The 21,496-nt window shown below is 43.9% G+C and overlaps 1 protein-coding gene across 1 annotated transcript in view; it reads right to left on the bottom strand.

Moving 5' to 3' along the window:
• Positions 1-21,496, bottom strand: part of PAPPA (pappalysin 1) — a 178,720-nt gene that overhangs the window by 121,566 nt on the left and 35,658 nt on the right. The window contains exons 3-4 of the mRNA XM_054646502.2: positions 5,478-5,623; positions 535-828 (exon numbers count right to left, since the gene is read on the bottom strand). Coding sequence (XP_054502477.2) covers positions 535-828; positions 5,478-5,623 — 440 coding nt within the window. The remainder of the gene's footprint in view (positions 1-534; positions 829-5,477; positions 5,624-21,496) is intronic.

Here is a 21,496-nt window from a genome sequence, read left to right as displayed (position 1 = left end):
CTAGAAAGGATTTCTGCTCTATCAGGTCTGATCCCTCATCAAGCCAGGACCTAGACCTTTATCAGCATAAAGAAATGGACTGAGAATTAAGGCGTCATGGTATCCACATTCTCTGAACAGAGAGAGACATAATTCTGTCTCCCAGGATTTTTCCTGGGGAAGGCAGTGAGAAAACAATTCTTACCCCTATTTGCTGCTGCCGTTGTTTGGCACACGTGGAATGTCTTATGGAGATTGTTTACCACAGGTGATGGTTGTTTGGATTGATTGGCCACTTGGGTCAAAGCTGTGTCGTGGCTGTCTCGAGACAGTCACGGGGTTTTCTTGAGTATCTCTTTAGTATAGTTATAGTATAGTATTAGTATAATATAGTATAGCTTAATAAAGCAGTTACTCAGCATTCTGAATCATGGAGTCAGAGCACATTATTCCCTGGCTGGGGGATCACCTGTCTCCATGATAAGGGGTAATACCACAATTCTTTGTTCCTGCTCAGCCACAGACACCCCCAGCAGCCCAAGCAAATCCCAGTACCTGCATAGCTCATGAAGTTACTGAAGGGCGTGTTCAGGAAGCTGTGGAAACCACAGGTGTCATTGCCAGGCCCAGGGTCCCCACACAGCTTGTGCTTGGGAGCAGGGTTGGTGTCGCTGCAGAGGTCCCCGGTCTCGAAGGAGGGCTCTGTCTCCATGCACGGGTCACTGCAGGACAGGATCTCAGAGATGCCCCTGAAGACGTGGTAGAGCCCCAGGCTGTGCCCAATTTCGTGGATCATGGTGTGTGTGTGGCCAGGGATTCCGTAGAAGGAGGGATTCAGCACGATGCCACCTGCAAGGGCAAAGAGAACAGCCTCTAGGTTGGCCTTGTGTTCCTCAGGGCAGCAGGAGAAAGGGAGGAGAACACCTTGCTAAGTGTAGGTCCTCTGGCAGTTTGTTGGATCCTCTGTAGCAGAACCAGACACATTTCCTGCCCAGCCAAGTTTCATCTCACCCTCAATGTGGGGCTCTAAGGAGAAGGAACTGTGGGACAAAGCTCAACATCCCAAACCAAAAACACTGCAACAACCAGTCTATTCACTGAATAAACTCAATGTAGGTTTTTTGTTAATTTAAAGGAAAATCCTGCATTTCCTACCCAGCAAAGTTTCATCTCGCCCTTAATCTGGGACCCTAAGGAGGAGGAACTGTGTGACAAAGCTCAACATCCCAAACCAAAAACACTGCAACAATCAGTCTTTCAAATGAATAAACTCAGTGTAGGTTTTTTGTTAATTTAAAGGAAAATCCTGCATGAAATTACTTCTTACCATGCTCTTTTAGATAATTTCATGTGTTTAAAGAGTGTGACTCTGCCCAGAAAGGTGTAAGCAACGTATTTGACACCAAGAGTCAAACAAAACACACCTGGAACACTCTGTGTATAATATTCCCCAGGGTAAAGATGTGAGAAAAACCTATTAACTTCTGAAACACCCTGAGAATTGCAGAAGACTCCACCAATACTTGCAAATTAAGAGCTGGGCAAAGCAAAGTGTGCACACCCAAGGCTGGAGCAGTTTTTTCAGGGTGTCCTGGAGGCAGCTTTGAAGTAACTGTCAGAAACACACTGCTCATGGACTCAGACAAGCCTGGCTTGATCTGAACTGCACAGTCCACTAATGAATATGCATTAAGTCTAAAGTGTCAAAAAAATATGAAATCCTGAAATGTGATAACCCTGAAAAAACTATGTGTTTATTAAATGTTTTCGCAAAGAAAACTAATGGTGTTTTCTGTTGTATGAATTAAGGGATGTGCAAAGAAGCAAATGGCAAATTAGGGAGGATTTGCAGTGCATTGATAGTCATATGAACCATATTTTTATCTCAGTTAGATGTACCTTTGTATTTAAAATATGCTTGGTATTTTCATTATTTAGCTTATTGATCTCAACTTTTCCAAGCCCTTTATTTAAAACTCTTTTTGTGTCCTGCCTATCATGAGAAGAGGAGACTGCTTTGTAAAAGTTATAGTGGGAATATAAATCTTGGACATGGTACTCTAATAATTTAGTGACAATGAGGAGAGAAAAGGTTTTGGCAGCAGGAACTTTATCAGTGGCTGTAGCACAGGGAAGATGAGATCACCAGGTTCTGATGCACCATAGACCCTTCATCCTCATCTGCCTGGAGACTTGGTTGTAAAAACCATGAAATTAGAGGAAAATGAGACCATGAAGTTCTTAAGAAGTCCTCTAAATTCCACTCTCAAAGCAATTAGGTCTATACCATCCCTCACACACTCTGGCCTGTTGCCTCTTCACAACCCCTGATGACATGACTGCCCCAGCAATCAATGTCAGCACTCAGCATCCCTACAGCTGCAAGGATTTAACTCACATCTAATCTGAATTGATTTTTTGGCAATTTAAGTTCATGACTTCAAGTCCTTCCTCACACAGATATGAAGAACAGAAGATTCTCCTCCCCTTTCATCAGCTTTTATGAGATTGTCATCATTCCCACTTCAGGCTCTTTCCCTTCAGCCTGAATCACTGTAATCCCTTCAGCCTTTCCTTGGAGCTCAACCCTTTTTCTAGACCTCCCTGACTGTGGTTCTGCTTTGATTTTTCCCCATTACCTCAGGTTTTCCTCTAAGAACAATGTCCAAAGCACAACGTGCAGCACTTCAGTTGAAGCTGTGTCAGTGCTGAAGGAACACTTTGGATGTCCCAAAGGGACACATGCACAAAATATCAGGAGAAAAAAGATTTTCCTTCTGAGCAGGGACACATGTGAAAATGTGCACAGGGTGGAGAGGAGTCCCACGGGCAGGTACAAATACATAAAAACTATTTTACAAAAGAGAACAGAAAATTTAAATACGTACACAAAGAGTAAATAAAGAGTATTTACAAGAGTAAATAAAATCTGCCACACTGCAGCATCTTGTCTCCTGTGTCACACATAGCATCTGCACCTCCTTTTCACAGCACTGAACTGTTCCTCACACCAGTTCTCCACATTCCCAATTAATTATGTACAGACCTACCAGCATGCAGCTCAACAATAAACCCATGATTCCTTTCTCTCCCTCTCTATACAATACAAGCTCTGATTCCTCTGGTGCTTGGTTTCTACCCAGGTGGAGGCATTTATGCACAGAGAGTACCCTGACATATTTTTTGGGGTTCTCTATCCCAAAAAGAAATCCAGATTTTATTTTTTATTCCAGTGACAGGAATATTGGTGAAATTCCTCAGCAGGATGTGCCTCCAGTAAAGGCTGGTTAAATTGTTCTGGCATTGGAGAACCCTGAGGCAGCTGGAGAGGGAGATTTTATTTTTGCCTTTGTTGAAAATTTATATTTTTTATAGCTGTCAAGAATCTAAATCAATTGCAGTTTTACAGAAAAGATAAACTCCCTCACCCAGACAATCTCTATCCCAGCCTTTAGATCTGCACCACAGGACATATTTCATATTTTTTATTAAGTACATATTGGATTTATAGAAGAGAGTAAAAAAGATTAAAGATGAATTCTTACAAACCAAGCACAGGTCTGGGAGGGCTGTTTTGACAGGAAATTATGAGCATTATTTATTTATTTTTTACTTTTTTTTTCCCCCTAGCAAGTCAAATTTAATCTGCTGTCCAATGTCTATTTTTTTCTTGTGAGATCTTTTTTTGGTCAATGAACTCTGTCAATGCTCTGTAGGAGCTGAATTTAAATTGTTTTTCTCAGGCATGATGCTGACAATTAGCTTAACGAAGTGACAGAAGAACTCATCAGGGCTTTGGGCGAGCCCCAGCCCTCTTGCAGAAGGTTCTTCTTGGCACTCTGGAGCTCTCCCCTTGTTCTCTGCTCCCTCCCATGGCAACACCAAGGGAAGCTGTGAAAATCCTCATTTAGGGAAGGAGCAGCTCTATTGCAGCCATATCCCACTTGTGCAGTGACACTGAGGCTAATGTTTCACAGACTCTCTGAACCTTCTGGGCTGGGAAGAGACACACAGGAACCATCAAGTCCAACTCTTCAGCAAATGGCTCACACAGGGATCAAACCCACCACCAGCAATCCACACTGATTGTCATCCCAAAGTGATAAAATCCCATCACTGTGGGTGCTGGTCAAGGCTGGGGTTAAAATCTATCTTTGTTTTTGCCAGATTCTTGGGGAATGGTCACTGGTGGGCATTTACAGAACCTTCTGGTGTGGGTGCTCCCAGCAGGAGCCTGCAGAGATGAGGCTGCAGGCAAGCCAGAGTGGCAGTGGTCTCAGCTCCAGCTGAGCTCAGCAGCAGTGTCAGAGTGTAAGTGCTGCTCCTTGGGAAGGGAAGTTTGCTCACACTCCTTCCAGAGCAGCTGCAGAGCTGGATGTTGTAATAAAACATCTCATAAAATGAAGGAGGGCAGCCAGTGCCAACTGCTTGGCCTGACCACGGAGCCTCTCTCTGCTGGGGAGACAGGTGACAGTAAAGATATGGTAACATCTCATCTTTGGGGTGTTTTTGACCTTGGAAAAGCCCCCCTGACTGATGGCTATTCCATACAGCTCAGCTTCCACTGTATGTTTTAGGATAATAAACTCTGCTTGTTCTCCTCATGTAGGTTTATAGTCACCATATCTTTTTTATTTAGCTCAACGTGGAGTTGGGTAATATAAAAACTGGCTGAAACAGTCTGTCACAAAGATTTAACTTGGCTGAAACTGGACTTCACTTCCAGCCTAGCTGGTGAGATATCTGGAAAACCTGCTCAGAGGAGATGACCAGACCAGGTTTGCAACTCGAGGGAGGTTTGTGGAGTTAGGAGAAGCTCATACTGACTCAGTCAGTGCCTTCTGAACCTTTTGAGGCTCCTCTGACGTTTTGCAGGGAGCACAGGTCCAGTGGCACTGCAGGTGGCAGTGAGTCATTTGGGAGGCTGCAGAGCTTTGTCTGGATCCCCAGGTTCCAGCAGCAACCTGGTTATGAAACACACCAGGCAAGCTGCAGGGTAGTGAACTCCTTCCAGTTCCACTCAAGTGAACATTAGAAATACAATCCCTCAGCTGTTTGCTCTTTTGCACATTGCAAGAGAAAAATAGCAGCAGATTTTAGCTACAGTCTGTGAGCTAATTGAATACTTGCTAATGAACTAAGGATCAGAATGTAACAGGCTGAGGTTAAAGATTCACCTCTGTCTCATCCCCACACCTATCCCCCAATCTTCTGCAAACTGCTCCCATGGAGTGAATGCCCTGTAAAGTAGCTTCACTGAAAAGGTGAAATACTTTCAGCTTGACATCATCTACAAATACCATAATATGCTTTGGGTTTATAACCTAATATTTTCCTGGTTGTGAGCCAGTATCTGGGAATCGTGAAATACTTTTTTTCCCCTGACTATATATTAGAGGAATGATAAGAAATCAGAACAGAGCTTAACGCATATTTGTCTTTCCTTCTTAGTGCCTCAAAAGAATGCTTTGCAAAGAAGAAACATCTTTATCACTCACCTAGATGCATCAAGGCTTCTTTGTCCCAGGGCCAAGTTGCCACTCCAGCCAGCTCTTCCTCAGAGGAATTGGCAAAAAAGATGTTGAGGTGTGTGGATCCATCCAGTTTGAGAATGTTTTTAAGTTCATTGACATCCAAGTATGCCCTGTAGAAAAAGAAAAGCATTTTTTTTCCTAAAGGTGACACAATAGCAACAGAACACTGAAGAAGTGCTGCAATCCAGGCAAAGGTCTTATAACACCCTGCATATCAATCACCTGAAATGTTTTAATAACCCACTCCCAAACTCTGATTACTTTGCATTCATGTAGTGAATCTCATCTAAAACTTCAGACCATTGATTAACTAAGGCCACAAAATCCAAGGCAAATACATAAAGCTGTCCACATTCTCAAGATAAGTATAGGAATCTATTTATTATGAATGTAATTAATCAAGTATTATAGTCAGTAAATATTTTTATACCAGCAGTTAGCTTGCACATTTCCTCTAAGCTGTTTGTTGTTGTTACCTCTAATTTTCCTTCACAATAATAGGTTGGCACCACAACTAACACCAGCTCCCAGAGCCACTCCTTTAGCACCAGTGGCAGTACTGGTGCTGATATCCATGAGGCCTAACCCTGACATCCCATAGCTGGTTGGGAATTGCTGTTCCCAAAAGGAAAAGTTGTGCCAAGAGGTTTCCTTGCATGAGCTCTCCTCAGGAGTGGTACCATACCATGACATAAATTCCTAAGGCTCCTCAGGTCCTCCCAGGGTGAGCAGCATTTCTCCTTAGCTTTTGGGATGCCTGGAAATCACAGAGCAATCTGTTTGCAGGCAAGCTAAGCCAATCCCTTAAGCCTGATGGCTGTTGGAGGTACTTTTTGCTCCCTTAAAGGAGTAGATTTTCTAATACTGGAATACAGGAGCTACTTGCCAGTGCACAGACCATGGTGCACACTGCTTGCACTGCTCCAACTCATAGTAAAGCTGGAGAAAACAAAATATAAGATTAAACCCATTGGTTCTCTGTTTCCAGCTCGCACTGGCTTTTGATATGAAGTGTTGTGATAGGAGAAAAGCTAGAAGGGGATGATGCTGTAGCATACACCCTTGACAAGTGGAGACCCTAGAGAGAGGGATCACACTGAGGCAAGCATGGTTCAAAGGTTGTAAGGAACCAACCCCACCATGGTCATGAGCAGGCTGATTCCTGCTTCCTGGAGTCCCCCTTTGTGAGTGTGCATGGATGTGTGCAAGGCTCACATAGCTCTCCCAAACCACACACCCCCACAGGCTCTGAGAAGGGTTCCCTGCATACTTTGCAAGACTTTTGCTCCCAGAAGGGTGAAGAAAAAAGGGGGGACCTGGCTCAACACCAAGATCTTTTTGTCCTTCCCCGGAGGACTCCCAAATGGAAAACACATTCATATTTCCACAATAGCTTCCCCTGCCACTTGCTGAAGTCATTGCCTCCAAAATAGATCGTGTCTGGGTGTCCCCAGGCCCTGGCTGACTCATGGAGGAAGATGTGCTCTTTGGGGACACCAGTGGAAGGGGATGTTTCCGTTCCATACAGTGTTTATCTTCCAATCAAATGGGGATGACGTCCTGAAGGACAGGTCAGCACTCTGACCCTTTACACATTTCTCATCTCTCCAGAGTTCTCAACACATCCATGGAAAGTACACAGGCCTTCCCCTTAGCTCCTCAAGCTTGTCCTGCCTGGATCTGCCCAGTGCTCTGAGGCTCTGCTCAATCTACTCCCAGGATCTTCTTTGTGCCTTAGAAAACATCTTTTCCAAGCATGGGCTCCTACATAGGCACATCCATGAGCAATAGCTTGAAATTACATGTGAGAACTGATGTGCACTTCCAAATATTCTTATTGTGAGAGGACTGGGGAAATGTGTGACAGGGGATGTGACCACGGGGAGGGGACAGTGTGTGCCTGCACCCATGGCAGCATCACTGACGGTGACCAAAAGTGTAAAAGACAATGTGGGAGTGATGTTTCGTGCAAGAAGAGGGGCAGAAACAGAAGCCCCTAGTCTGATTAGAACAATGTTTATATGTTTGTATCCCAGTGGGAAGGAAGGTCCTGCTGCCTGGACTGACAGTGCTGTTGGCTCTGGATGCAGATGCTTTATGCACATGCAAAATCCCTGTAGGAGTAACCATAATCCAACTCCCCTCCTGAGATTACCATTTTTATCCTTCCTCCTTCCTCATGGTTTCAAGGAATCTAAACTAATATTTCTTTATTCTCAGCTGTCTCTTTGCTTATCGTTTACACAATCCAATCCCCATTTATCTCCTCAGTGCATGGCCACAGTTGCTCTTTCTCTTCCATACAGCCCATGTGCTCCAACATCCGGGGCTACATGGATTATTACTGCAAAAAACATCCAGAGAAGACAGCATTTAACTAATTGGCCAGTGATGGCAATGCTTCACTGAGACTGGACTCATGCCTCATGTAAATCCATCCTACTAAGTCCTTTGGACTTGAGTTTCTGATATTTCTCTGACCACTTTTCTCTGCTGGCCAGGGGAAGGCTGTGAGTGAACAGAATGCATTCAGTGGTGGAAGATCAGAATGCCAAGAGGATTTTTAGCAAAGGATCTGCCCGGGTGTAGGTGTAAGTAGATCATGCTTGGAAGGCAATAAATGCAAACTCCTTCATGGAAGCAGCCAACAACCCCCAGCACGTAAACACGCCCGAGCCCTGAGCTCAGTGAGCCCTGGAAGCGTGTGAGTGTGCGCCTGTGTGAGCGTGCAGGAGCAGAGGTGTGAGCGTGGCAGTGAGGCCTTGGAGCCTGCACACACGTGAGGCAGACAGGAGAATGTGGGGAACCAGTGTGTGCGTGTGTAAGAGATAAAAACACGAGCTGGAATTCCTTCCTCTCCTTCCTCCCCATGTTTCTAATAACCTCCCATCCCTATCCATCATCGCCACATTCCTACACTCAAGGAGGCATAAATTAACTACTTTTGCAGTTCATGTCCAACTCCGTAGCCGCAGGCAGCAGACCCAACAGTTACCAGGTCAAAACAGCTTTCAGTTATTGCTTTGGACTAGGCTGACTCCCCCCTGCTTCCTTATCAGCCCAGACTATCTGACCCAGAGCAATCTGTGAGCGCTGCTTACACTTCTCAAGGTTATGTGGGTCCCCTGACAGAGGACATTATGTCTGTCACATGGGCTCATGCCAGAGAGAGCCAAAGAGCCCAGCCTTTCCAGCACTGCCAAACTCGCATTTCAAAGACATGAGTGCAGTCCTGGAAAGGGATCAAAGCCTTCCCAACTGTCATTAGAATATTTCCTTTATGCATCTCTCTGTGAGTGCCAGCAACATATTTAATAAAATTCATTGGCTCGAGATGGTACCTCCAATATAAACCTGAATGGGGGAACTGTCAGGGCAAGTCTATGTGGAAAACAAAACAAAACCCAAAGCACAACAAAACACGTGTAATTCCTGTAATGGAAAAAACATACGATGCTGTGAGCATGCCTTGCTGCAGAAAGCCTAATGAGCCTATTAGTGCATCATAAAAGGTCTCCTTTGCTGGAATCTGTTTTAGACATAGGAATTCTATGGGCTGTTTAAGGCCATTTGGGACACCAAATCATATCAGGCAATGCTCACATTCCCACCCAGATCTTTTCATCGACTTATTTGTTCAATGCACAGTTGTTTTTTTCTTTTTCCCTCTGCTGCAGTGCAAAGAGCCCTCTGAAACTGTTCTGTGCAGCAGATCAGTGTTATCCAGTGAACCCCAGCCCTCAGTCAGGGATATGGATCCCATGCAGTGCTCCAGTTTCAGTCTAATGGAGGCTTTAGCTCACCCAGCAGTGTCTCTAGGCAGCCCTACCCATCACCCAGCCCAGCCCATCAGTCACCCAGGCATTATCCCCGTGCCTGTCTCATCTGTCAAACCCATTTCCTGTCCATTTGGGCTGTGACTTGTCCCCAGGCGATGATGAGGTGAAGCCCTTGGCCACCAGCCCCACCTGCCTGTGGGAGCCACTGTGAGGAGCTCCCTTTGCTGGACCTGGGCTCCACATCCAAAACCCAGCCACAAACCCCTGTGCTGAGCCACAAACACATTTGGCAATGGCTCTTAAACTCAGCTGATACCAGGTTTAACAATATTAAATCTGGTTTTGGTGACTAGAATTGAGCAGTTTTGTTGGGGGTTGGCAACTCTTCCTCCTTTTCTTCTAGGTCAGAGTGGTTTCCCCAGGTTTCTCTGATGTGGCTGGGCTGCAGCCTCTTGCACTCCTGCTTGTTTTTGCAAGGAACACAGAGTCTTCCAGACCTTATTGTTAGGAAATTTCCTACTGTTTGCTCCCAGTTATTCTCTATTTGCCTTTGTTTTGTTTTGTTTTGTTTCCTTCAAAGACAAGTCTCACTTTACAGCAGGAAAACAAACAGGATACTTAAGAGATTGTTTGTAAGATCCCATCCAAACACAGAGTAGAAACTTTGCTATCTGCTCACTGTAGAGTATGGTTTGCAACTGCCTGGTGAGTTTGTTAGGAACAGAAGGCACTACATTTCATCCTTAAAAAAAACCCAACCAACAACAGCCAAAAACCAACAGCACCTCCTGAACTGGGAAGTCAACTTCAAAATATCTCAATTTTCAATATTGACTCACAGTGTCCCATCCTTTACCTACTGGGCTCAGCACACGGCAGGACAGGGTAAATCTGCTGGAATCACAGGCCCCCAGGGAATCACTCTTCTTCCCAAGACTCCTCAGAAGTGTCAGCCCAGCCCAAACCACGGTGCATGGTTCAGACAAAGGGAAAGCTTTTTTTTGGACAGCCCTGGAACACTCTCCATCAGCCTGTGACAGATCCTGGTGTGATTCCCAACATGGTGTGGCTGACAGGTCTCAGTGGTGTTCCCTGTGTCCCTCCAGGTCTCATCCTGGCCCCAGGTTCAGTGGAGCAGCAGTGACCACAGCTGTCAGTGTGTGCACAGGCACCCTGCTCGTGTCTGTCCTGGCTGTCCAACACACACAGAGTGCCCAAGGTTTCAGGGTGCAGTGCACACCTAGAGATTCTCAGTATCTGCAGTAAGGAGCAAGAACAGTTTTGAGATTAAGCATATTCTTCCTGAAGATAGTGGCAAGAGCCACGACTGCAACAGCACTGAAAGCTGACCTTGAAATGGGGCCATTTGGCAGATGTGCACAGCTGTAATTTATCTTTTCCTCCTGTGATTTCTCAGTCCTGGGTGGTTAGACAGCTAACTGCCCTTTTGGAGAGGCAGTGCTGGTGCCAGTGTGAGAGCTGCCCTTTGCCCTCTGTCGTAGGGTCACAGACAAGTGAGTCTGGAGAGGATGTCCAGAGACCACGGCTGCCAGCCCTTCACCCCTAAGCTAAGGCATCTTCCTGTGTCACCAAGCAAATTTTTATTTAGCTCACTTCAAACCACACATGATGGGGACTATGTCACTGTCCCAGTAACCTGCAGCCCTTGTTTCAATTCCTTTATGGACAGAAAGTTGGTGTTTTATCTAAAGGTCAGGGCTAAATATTTTTTGCTCTATTTAGAGGAGCATTTGTGCCATTCAACCACTGACATGGAGGTTGGATTCCCTTCTGCTTTACCAAACCTATTACTTATTTGAAAGCCTATATCTCCGGTACATCATTTCATTTTTAGGCTAAAACCATCTTATTTCCTCAGCCTTTCTCACTGCTTTTAAGACCTCTGCTTGTTTCTGATGCTCTTATCTGTACTCTCCACATCTTTCCCAAAGGCAGGTCATCAAAAGGGGACACAGCCCTCAAGCTGAGAGTTTATCAGTGCCATGTAACTGCTACGTTTGTCCTGTCTGTCACCTCCAACCTGACACAAAGACACAGGAGAGATTTCAGACCTCCAAATATTTCTAACTTCTTTTTTATTTTTTTTTAAAGCCTGAAGTGTTACAGTCTATAAAAAACCTGTATAAAAAAAGACAATCTACAAACTCCCTTTAGCAGTGGATGTGCAATAAAATTTGTGTCTGACCTGATCTTAAAGATTTGCCTGTGCTGGCAAATTCAATTTTGCTCCTCATTTCAGACGGATTGCCATAAATCACATGCAGCAGGAAGCGTGCCTCATCTACACTGAGTTTAGTGTTAATTTAAGACACTGGTGTAAGTGTAGTAAAAGTCATGATAATTTATTGATAAAGGTATAAATCTTTCAGTGATTGGGACAGAGCCTGAAACAGAGCAGAACCAGAATCCTACAAGTGAGAGGCTTCAGGTCCCAGTTTAGATCCAGATCACTGCCTGTGTTCACACTGAAATCCAAGTGTGCAACTGTAATTCCAGCCACATCCAACCCAGGCAGTTGCTAGGTCATGTCCACAAGCATAAATTGCAAAGCACTGTCAGCACATGCAGGCTTGGCAGCTCTGAAAGAATTCTGGTTTATCTGCTGTAGCAAAATGTCCTCTGCAGGCCCCAGATCTGATCTTCCGTTACAAGAGAGGAGAAATGTTTTGGCAAAAAACCATAATAACGATAAGGATCCAAGAAAAGCCACTTAGGATAATTGTTCAAATGTAAATCCAGCTCCTTGGGTAGGTTTGTAGCCCCTGCTGAGCTCTGTGTCACTCTATGGCACTGCTCCTGCATTCAGGTGAGCCTGCTAAACCTGGACCAGGTGTTTTTACATCACTGAAAGGTTTTACAGTTAAGACCGACCCCTAAGCAAAAAATAATGCAAAACAAAAGCCAAAGTGGCTATAAAACTCTGGGTGTTCATTGATCCCAGGTTTCCCTTTTCCAAAGTGAATTAATTCTACCACTAGGATAGTGACTCAGGCTTTACTCACCCAATTAAACAAATATGTAAAAAAATTACAGCAAGAAAATAAGAAGTTTACTGTAGAAAATATGGAAATCCTTTGGGTCTGGTTTTTCTTTATCCTGCAACAGAGTCTGAGAACACCTCCTTGCTTGAAAGTAGAGAATTTTTACAACTGTAAGGTTATCAATTTCATTGCATTTGCTTTGAAACCCAGCCTTTCCAGCAGGACGGTCCTAGAAATCCACAAATTTCTACTGTGACAACAAATCCATAGGATTGAGAGGAAAAAAACCACCCAATACATAATGGAAATTATCTCCTGTTAAGTTCTAAAATCAGGATTATCATCCTAGAACACTAAAGGTGCATCCCTGCCCAGCCCTCTCTGACCTCAGAAAAGACTTTCAATAGATGGTACAGCTTTATTCCATGCAATCACTTAACTCCTGGATGTTGTTAATGCAGGATCTACTTAACAGGCTGAACCACAGCAACAGGCTGGAACAAATTTGGTGCCTGGACTACTCCAGACTTTGTGCTGGGTCCTCCCTTGGTTTGTTCATATGAGCCTGCACTCTGAGCCAGCCTCTGCTCTCACTGGGCTGCACACAAATATCAGCACTGACTGTGATGTATTTGCTCCAGTGTAAATCTAGAGTTAGAGCAAAATTTGATTCTCAAAGTGCAGCTTCAGGTTCAAATCCAAAATCTCAAAGGAAACATCAGTTGAAACGACCAATTTTTGCCCAATTTCTGGCCAAGGCAACTTGCTTTTTAAAGGAGGGAGGCGGGTTTCCTTAGATCTCCACACGGATTCTCTCAAAGGTTTGTAAATTCTTGCCAAATCCTTCACAAACCTGGGCTCACATTCAGAAATACAGTGAAAACAGATTTTTTTTTTCTTTTTTTTTTCCCCCCCGGCACTTCTGCTGCTGGTTCTGGCCAGGATAAGAAAGAGCAGAGGCTCAGGGAAAAAGATGATGCAAAAATTTTCAAATGTCTAACATGTTCTGTCTGAGCTCTGGGCAAAAACTTGGGATGGCTCTTCATGTATATAACATTATATGTTCCTTCTCTCTCTTTATCCTTCATCCTTCCAGGCTTTACTGCCCAGTTCTTACACCCCACCTTTAGATAACCTTTACGTAAGTTTAGAAAGAGTTGCAGTGCTACAGACCATAAATATCTGATCACTGAGCCTTCAGCTTTTGCAGGGTCTACATCCAAGAGTGGAGAAACTTTTGAGTTCCCTCAAGCAGAAAGAATTGAAAAACCCCTTTCCATTGCATGACCATAACAAATTATTAAGCTACGCAGAACTCCATAATATACTACAGAGAATAACCAACTGCACAGAACTAGGAAAAGATACTCTGGCTGGCCAACTTGCAGGGAGAAAAAAAAAAATAGAAAACAAAGGGAAAACCTTGGCAGAGAGAACTGTGATCTTACTGTACAATTAACTTCTGAGACAGTGAGTAGGATTAAAGGATGGAACATTTCATTTAAAACAGCAGAGCATTATGAAGCATATATGCACATTTCACAGGCCTTTGAAATCAGCAAAACTGGCAGGTTTATTTGTTTTGATTGTCTCTTTTTCTTTCTTTTACAACTTTGGGATTTTTTTCTCTTCTTTTCAAGACTAGAGCCAAATGACCCATGAGAAATGTACTGTAATTTGCCTCTTATCTGTACCTCATCTCCATCTGATATTCCCTCTGCCCTGGTTACCCTGATGTTTTTCCAGACTCTCCAGCCTGAACCATTGTAACAAGGAGAAAAGTCAAACCATAAAGAGAGAAGTAGCATAAGGATATTTTCAGGAACCTGTTCTGTTAAAACAGATTTCCTTTGCCACTTCATGAAAACCTCTTTTGGCTGCAGCCAACCTCATTCACGTACACAGGAGAATTTAAACCCGTAGAGGAAGGTGTATAGATTTCAGGCTGGTTTAACTCTCACTTGTGCTGCTTGGCACTTGCACACTGCTTCCCCTCTGGGCCTCAGAAAGCTTCCTAAACATGAAGAGAGAAATTCCATTCTGGTCAAAGCCCTGACACCAGCCCTGCACTGCTCCAAGCCCCATCCACCCACTGAAGTGATGCTGAAGCAGGACAAAACCCCTTCTGCTGGGCCTCCCCTCAAGAAATTTTACCACGAGTGAAGAAGTCATGAAATAGGCAAACAGAATATTTTTCCTTGTCTTCTGAATGGGAAAAACTGACAGCAAGGATTAGCTCCTCTATCCCTTGAGCCTGCATTCTCTGATAATATGGACCATCTTTCTTTTAAATAAGTGGTGTCCTGTGTTACAGATACTTGAAGTTTTCTGCTGGTGGCCACTAATCATACTTTACGAGCCTTCACTCATATTTTACAGTCTTTGGCTTGTACTTTACAATCTCCAAAAAAGTCCTGAAGGTCTGGGGCTCCACAGATGGAACAGCAGCTCTCCCTACAATGAGCTGGTCCTTCCCAAATCCCTCAATTTCACCATTCCTGAGGACAAAGCAGCACATTAACTTCATTCTTGTGGAATAAAGGCCCTGCTTTCAATGAGGGAGCAGCCACTGTTCTAATATTTGGCATCTACCACCTCTCAACCCAAAGCTTTCAAGAACAGGCAACAGATACGGGCACAACAACACTGCAAAACAGCTCAAGTAGGGGACATTTTTGTTTTGATCAACCTGATTCTTTTTATTAAAACATCAGAAATCAGGAATGCAGCCTGTCATAACTCCATTGAACAGGGCGAGAGTTAGGCAGAGCCTCTGTAAATTAGAGATCTAGAGGAACCTTGTGACTTTAACACAGAATGTTCTTTAACTATGAGACTAACTCAGAGCAACTTCTATATTAACATTTTCTAGAAATTTATAATACTAACACTCAACTCCAGGCTGCCTTCCTCATCTCCATCCTGGATCAGGCTTGAGATCACATTTGCAGCCTGCCCAAACATCTGCCTTGCTGATGTGGGAGCCACAGTTGGAGTGATTTTGGTTTGGCACTTCTGGAACACTGGGAATGCTTTGTGTCCCCTCTGTAGAGTCCAGGAAAGCATGGAATTACCCCATGGACATGGAATTACCCCACAGACACAGCCCTGTCCTGGGCTCCCTGTGCCCTCTGCCCTTGCAGTAGCAGCCTTTTGTGGGTGGGACGGGTCAGGATTCTGGGTAGGCTCCGTGGGTGACATATATGGGATATTTGGGATTTTTAGGATTTTTTTTTTCCACATATTTGAATATTTGGGATTTTTAGAAAGCAGCATAAAGGTCTGGGTTTGGGAGCACTGTGCCCATGGGGTGCTCACAGTGCAATTGCTGCTCCTGCAGAAGGGGACAGTGGCACTGTCCCTGCCAGTGCTGCTGGCACTTTAAGGGGCTGCTCCTCCAGCATCTTCCCTAATTACCACACAGCAAAAAATGCAGGGTGAAAAAAGAAAAAGATCAAATTCTTCGCTCCTTTCATACCAGTTTTTGACACTAATCCTCCCTGCACATAAACCCCGTGCCACAAAGGGAGATATACATTGAGATTGGAATGAAGAGCGACTTGGAATCAGGCCGACATCAACATAAAAAATAAAATAAAATCACATAAAATCACAAAGGACCTATCATGTTTATTGCAGATCCTTCTGGAGTTGATGGGCCAAAATAACCACTCCAAATATGCAGCTTGCAAAACATTCCTTTTGCTTTGGAGATGCCGCCTCTTTTCTGTTTTCATTTTTACAACTCATGGACTTCCAAACCTCCTTTCTTAACCTCCTGGCAGGACTGTGCATGAAGTGGGTCCTGCTGCAGTGGGAAGACCATCAATGGTTAGAGTAAGCCAAATTTTCCTCTTTCGTGAGAACAAAATGAAAATCTGATTCAAATGAGGCTGGCTGAAATTTCCTCTCATTTCATCTTATGCAGAAAAGTGTAGGAGACACCCAAGTGAGATCACAAAGAACATGGTCTGGTGATGGAAACTTCAGTTCAAGGAAACCAAGTGTCCTGCAAGGGAAGCCTCACATTTTCAAGGTTCAGGAGATTTTTTATCTCTGTCACAACAAAGGAATTATATTTCTCTCTATTTGGTTTCTAGGGAGTTTTTTTCAGGGGATATTGATAGAGCATAACAATAAATCTTTATCTTCAGCTGTGAAGCCTTGAACACATTTTTTAAGGAAGAGAAAAAATGGAATAGTGAGATGCAAAGGACTACTAAATATTATGAGATTTACAAAAGCTGGTTACTCTTGTTCTTTCCCAGCCATGACGAGATTACAAGGAAATAGAAAATGTCAGTCGCTGAAACAGAAATTTTACATGAGAACATTTAGCTTTGAAGTTCCCAGAATCCACAGTCAATTGCCAGGTGATCTGGCAGAAACAACAACACACCTGCAGTGAAAATAGTTCAGAGTTGCAAAAAGAAAATATTGCGGACAGTGTACTTCCTAAAGCCAACTTTTTTTTTTTTTAAATTTCTACTCTTGCTCTCTAGGAAAACAGAAAGAACCGAATAAAAGAGCAGGAGAGAGATGTAGTAGATCATACCTTTGTCAAGGAGACTGCTGGGAAGCAAAACATGCCAACAGCGTCTGTAACAGACACCACAAACATCATGAACTCCTTGACATTGAATTCTTGCCCCTCATTTCTCTCTGCTGAGCAGGAGGAAAGATGTAAATGAGCATTTTCCAGACACTCAAGAACTTTCAGAATTTCTGTTTTTTAAACCTGTGCAGGACCCACAGCTCCTGCACAGATCCCTGGTGTGCATTTGTTCTTCCCAGAGTGGACAGTTCCTGAACTGGAGGAAGAAGCCAGCAGAAAATCAGCAGTGGGCAGCAGCCTGAGCCAGTGCTCAGGTCAGGAGTTGGATGGAAGGACGTTTGGATTTCCTCACATATGGATCTGCTAACGTGTGTACCAGAAAACAGGCACTATCAGCCCAAAACACAGGGCTGATTGTAAGCGTTCCCTGGGGGACACATTTCCCCAGACCCTGCTAAATTGGACTGGCAGCTTATGAAACACACAGCTCTGATCCAGCATGTAACTGTAAACTATAGGAAATCATACCCATATATTTGGCCTTCAGACACGAGTGCAGAAATTGCCTGTTTTGGCACCACAAGCCTGTGGATCCACGTGAATCAAACCCAGACCTCTTGCAGAGGGCTGTGAAAATGCAGAGATCTGTTCTTCACTGCCAAATGATATCACAAGAGGGGGAAAACTCTAATTTTCCTTTATGGCAAATTTCTTGAGCAACTTTTGTCCTGATCATGACTGCTATGGACAGGCCATGCAGTTTAATTTCCCAATAAATTTGCACTGTATTTGCTCATTCAGCCACACATCAGCTTTTGCTCTGGTTTGCTTCTGTAATTTATTGGTGATGTGTCACTAATCACTTCTACACCACTTAAGATCTCGATGGCTACAAAACCAACTCTGCAAAGGGTCCAGCAAAAACTGCAGATTGTCATTTTTGTCCTTGCACACAGACCCCAAATTACACAAACCCAGACTTACAAAGCCTTTGTTAGCATGAGATGTCTTGCACCTCCCTGTCATAGGCAGAGGGGACTGTTATGAATTCCCTCATTTCCACAGCTCTGTGCCAGCCCAAGCACTTTGCAAAACTTGACATCCTGCCTTATTCAGTTGTGGGGGAAGAGAAGGCATCCTGCAAGCTCTATTGGACTATCTCCTCATGTTGGTTTTATAAATCAAAAACTGGAAATTCTTCAGGTATTGCTCCCAGGAGGATATAAAAAGAACTTTGTGTCTGATCAAGATGAAGGTTTGAGCCTGAATTAAGAGATAATCACAGAGCCAATTAAGTTGAAAAAGACCTCTGAGGTCTTTAAGTCCAACCTGTGACCAAACACCACCTTGTCAACAACACCATGGCCCTAAATTCCACCTTCAGTCTTTCCTTAAACACCACCAGGCACGGTGACTCCACCACCTCCCTGGGCAGCCCATTCCAGTGTGTAATCACCCTTTATAAATAGACATTTTATAGCACAAAGACAAGAATAAATCTATCCCCAAAAGTAAAACTGTCAGAAGAATTCTGAGTGTATGAGGAGGGAGCCAGGAACTTGCAGCCCTTTTCTGAATCAAATTGTATGCAGGGAGGGAAATCAAACGGCACAGATTTCTCCAGGCAAACTGGGAGAAACACTCTGATGTGTCTGAAGGAAGTATTTTACTCTGTGTTTGGAAGTTTATCATGACCGATCAATTCTGGAGGAATTAGTGAGTGTGTTCTGGGTTTTGGCACTGACACAGTCGTGGTAAAAATGCTGGAGGCAAAAGGGAAGTGATTTTTATAATGCTGTGAACTGTTGCCATCAATCCTTACCCAGAACATTTCTCCTGCTTACTCCAGTGCAGTTCTGTTCTGTAGGAGCTTTGCTCTGAGCTATCACCCTTCGTCCCAGGGAGGCTCCCAGCCTCTCATGTTCTCTGGATGGGGAGATCGAAGCCAAAGACCAAGGTCTTTGGGAGTTCAATCTTTCTGTGGGCTTCAAAGAGCTTGGGATATACAGCTTAGTCCAGGCAGAAAGCAGAACATCCATTTGGAGCAACATTATGTACTTAAAAATAGGAAATGTGGAATGGTTGTTAAGGAACGCAGCACGATGGGGGAGCCTGATGTGAACTGTGAATGAATTTGGATTCCTGGTTTTGGGCTCTAAACTTGGTGCTCTAAATCCTAGTGGAAGGATCTACCTTTTCCCAGCAATTATAAAGACTTTTAAGATTTAATTCTCTCAATCATGTCTATACCTGCAGTGAACAGATGGCAGGAACAGTTCCCTAAGGAACTGAGAAACAACTACAAAGAGCCAATGCTCATCCTCAGCTCTCAGTGCAGTAAGAGTGACACCTCACAATTTGGGAGGAATCAGCATGAAGGCAAAATAAAACCCCTTAACTAGAAATGCCAAGCCCAAACTTATTCAGGTGTTTTGAACAATATAAGTTTATGCAATTATGACTATTCCTCAGGCATGCCTGTGTTTGCCTCCAGATCCATTTTCAGGGATTGAGGACAGGAATAGAGCATCATCAGGCTCATGGGAAACAGGAGATCACAGAAAAATGTTGTTTTGTAATTGTTCTCAGCCAGTTGTGCAAACATAAGCAGTTCAGATAGTTTGGAAATATTTCCATTCTCTCTCACACTCACGTGAATCAAACTAAGCTCTGGCTTTTCTGGTGTCTACCCACATTCCCTAAATGAATGTAGCACTCTTTATTTACTTCAAATTAGTCACCAGTTAATCTCTCCCTGTCTCTTTTTCAATTAAAAAAATCAAATTAAGTAATTAAGGGAACACAAAGCAATTTAAAGCAAAGCTTTTCAAAGTGTAAAGGGGATTTTGATACCCAGACTGTCCCAATAGTCAGTGGATCTTTTCTTGGCCTGGGATGTAACTCCCCATTGTGCCTTTGGAAGGTGCACAAAAAATGTGCAGATGATTACAGTGATGGGTCTATTAATTGAAATCATCTGGATTTTATGATATTTAATCAATGTCTGAGTTCTAACTTCAAAAGCAGCTTTAATTGTCTCACTCCTCTCTGCTCAATGCTCCCAAACCTGTCGTCTTTGATACACAAATATAATTTGTGAGTCTGACAGGGCCACCAGTCTCATTACATCGTATCATGGAAATTAGAAATGAATCAATAAACAGAGAGGCAAAGTCCTGATCAGCTCCCTCCATCCACACATGTGGAATTCTTCACATTTTACCCCTAATCCCATGCCTGATCAAAATGAAATGTCTCCAGGGTCAGGAATGCCTCCGCTTCCTTTTGGTATTTAATCACATCTCAGAAAAGCTGATATTTCATGTCTATGTGTCTTATCTTCATCCTCAGTACACTTTGTGCTGCTTAATGCTGAAGAAATAATTCAGCAACATGTTTCATGTGATGGGGCAGATCCTTAATGGAGGAGAAATGCTGGCATGGCCCAAAGTTACAGATTAAATCCCCTTCTTGGCATATTCATTTTTACTGTGTCTTCCAGCATAATTTCAACATGGAATTTTCCTGACATAAATCCCACAGGTTTCCCTCTTCCCCTCCACACCACACTGCGTAGCTCTGTGTTTTGGTAAATCTCATCTATTAATAGTTGCCCTCTGTGGCTATAAAAAAATACCTCAGTAGTCAAAAGGCAGCCCTTGGTAGGGAGCAGCTGTGGATGCCTGAACACACACAGGACCCAGCATCACACAGCAAAGCCCTTTCTTGGCTGCGTGTCAGAGCAAACCCATTAAATACGGCCATGGAAGGCTAATGGAAAAGGAGCCCCTTCCCTGCAAGAGGGAGAGAGAGACTGGTTCCAGCACTAGGCTGGAGAGCATCAGGGTATTTCCATTTTCTCACTGACATTTTCTTTTTCCTTTTTTAACTCAGCAAACCCCCTCCCGTGTCTTCCTCACTTCGCCCTTCTGCCAAGTCCCAATAAAATCCTGCACTTAAAGAAATAGGACAAAGACGTCATCGCAGCGAGTAGCAAAGGTTGCAGGGTAAATTTTAAGGTCTACTCTACCTTTTTTTTTTTTTTGTTTGATTGATTTAACTGATTAAAGCATTTCTGCTCTTCCTGTGCTTTCAGCAGCATCCTGGGTAACTCAGGGGAAATTCAAACCAACCAGCTGTGATCTGTATTACTATGTCGAGGCTGGAAATACAACACAAGGATGTTGATGGGGCCATACTGGAGAGGGTGAAAGGAGAGGAATATCATCTCCTGCTGAAGTGACAAAGTGCTTTTATGTGCTGGAATGAGAAATACTCAGCTTAGCAAAAGATACAGGGAATTGCTCCTCCTCTCTGGCGCTGCAGGTTACCAGCCCCAGCATGGAGCTGCTGGTGGGTGACAAAGGAGCCTGTGGCAGGACTTGTCCCCAGATTTCAACTTGAATTTTCATTTGCATGAACTAAAGTTGTTGAAAATCCTCAAGAACTTCTGAATTTCAGGGTTATCCATGCAAAATGTACAATGCCACAGTGATGGGATGGGATGGGAAGGGAAGGGAAGGGAAGGGAAGGGAAGGGAAGGGAAGGGAAGGGAAGGGAAGGGAAGGGAAGGGAAGGGAAGGGAAGGGAAGGGAAGGGAAGGGAAGGGAAGGGAAGGGAAGGGAAGGGAAGGGAAGGGAAGGGAAG

Source organism: Agelaius phoeniceus, chromosome 21, assembly GCF_051311805.1.
Source record: "Agelaius phoeniceus isolate bAgePho1 chromosome 21, bAgePho1.hap1, whole genome shotgun sequence".
NCBI lineage: Eukaryota > Metazoa > Chordata > Aves > Passeriformes > Icteridae > Agelaius > Agelaius phoeniceus.
The sequence above is the reverse complement of the archived record's forward strand: the minus strand, read 5'-3'. Positions and strand labels throughout refer to the sequence as shown.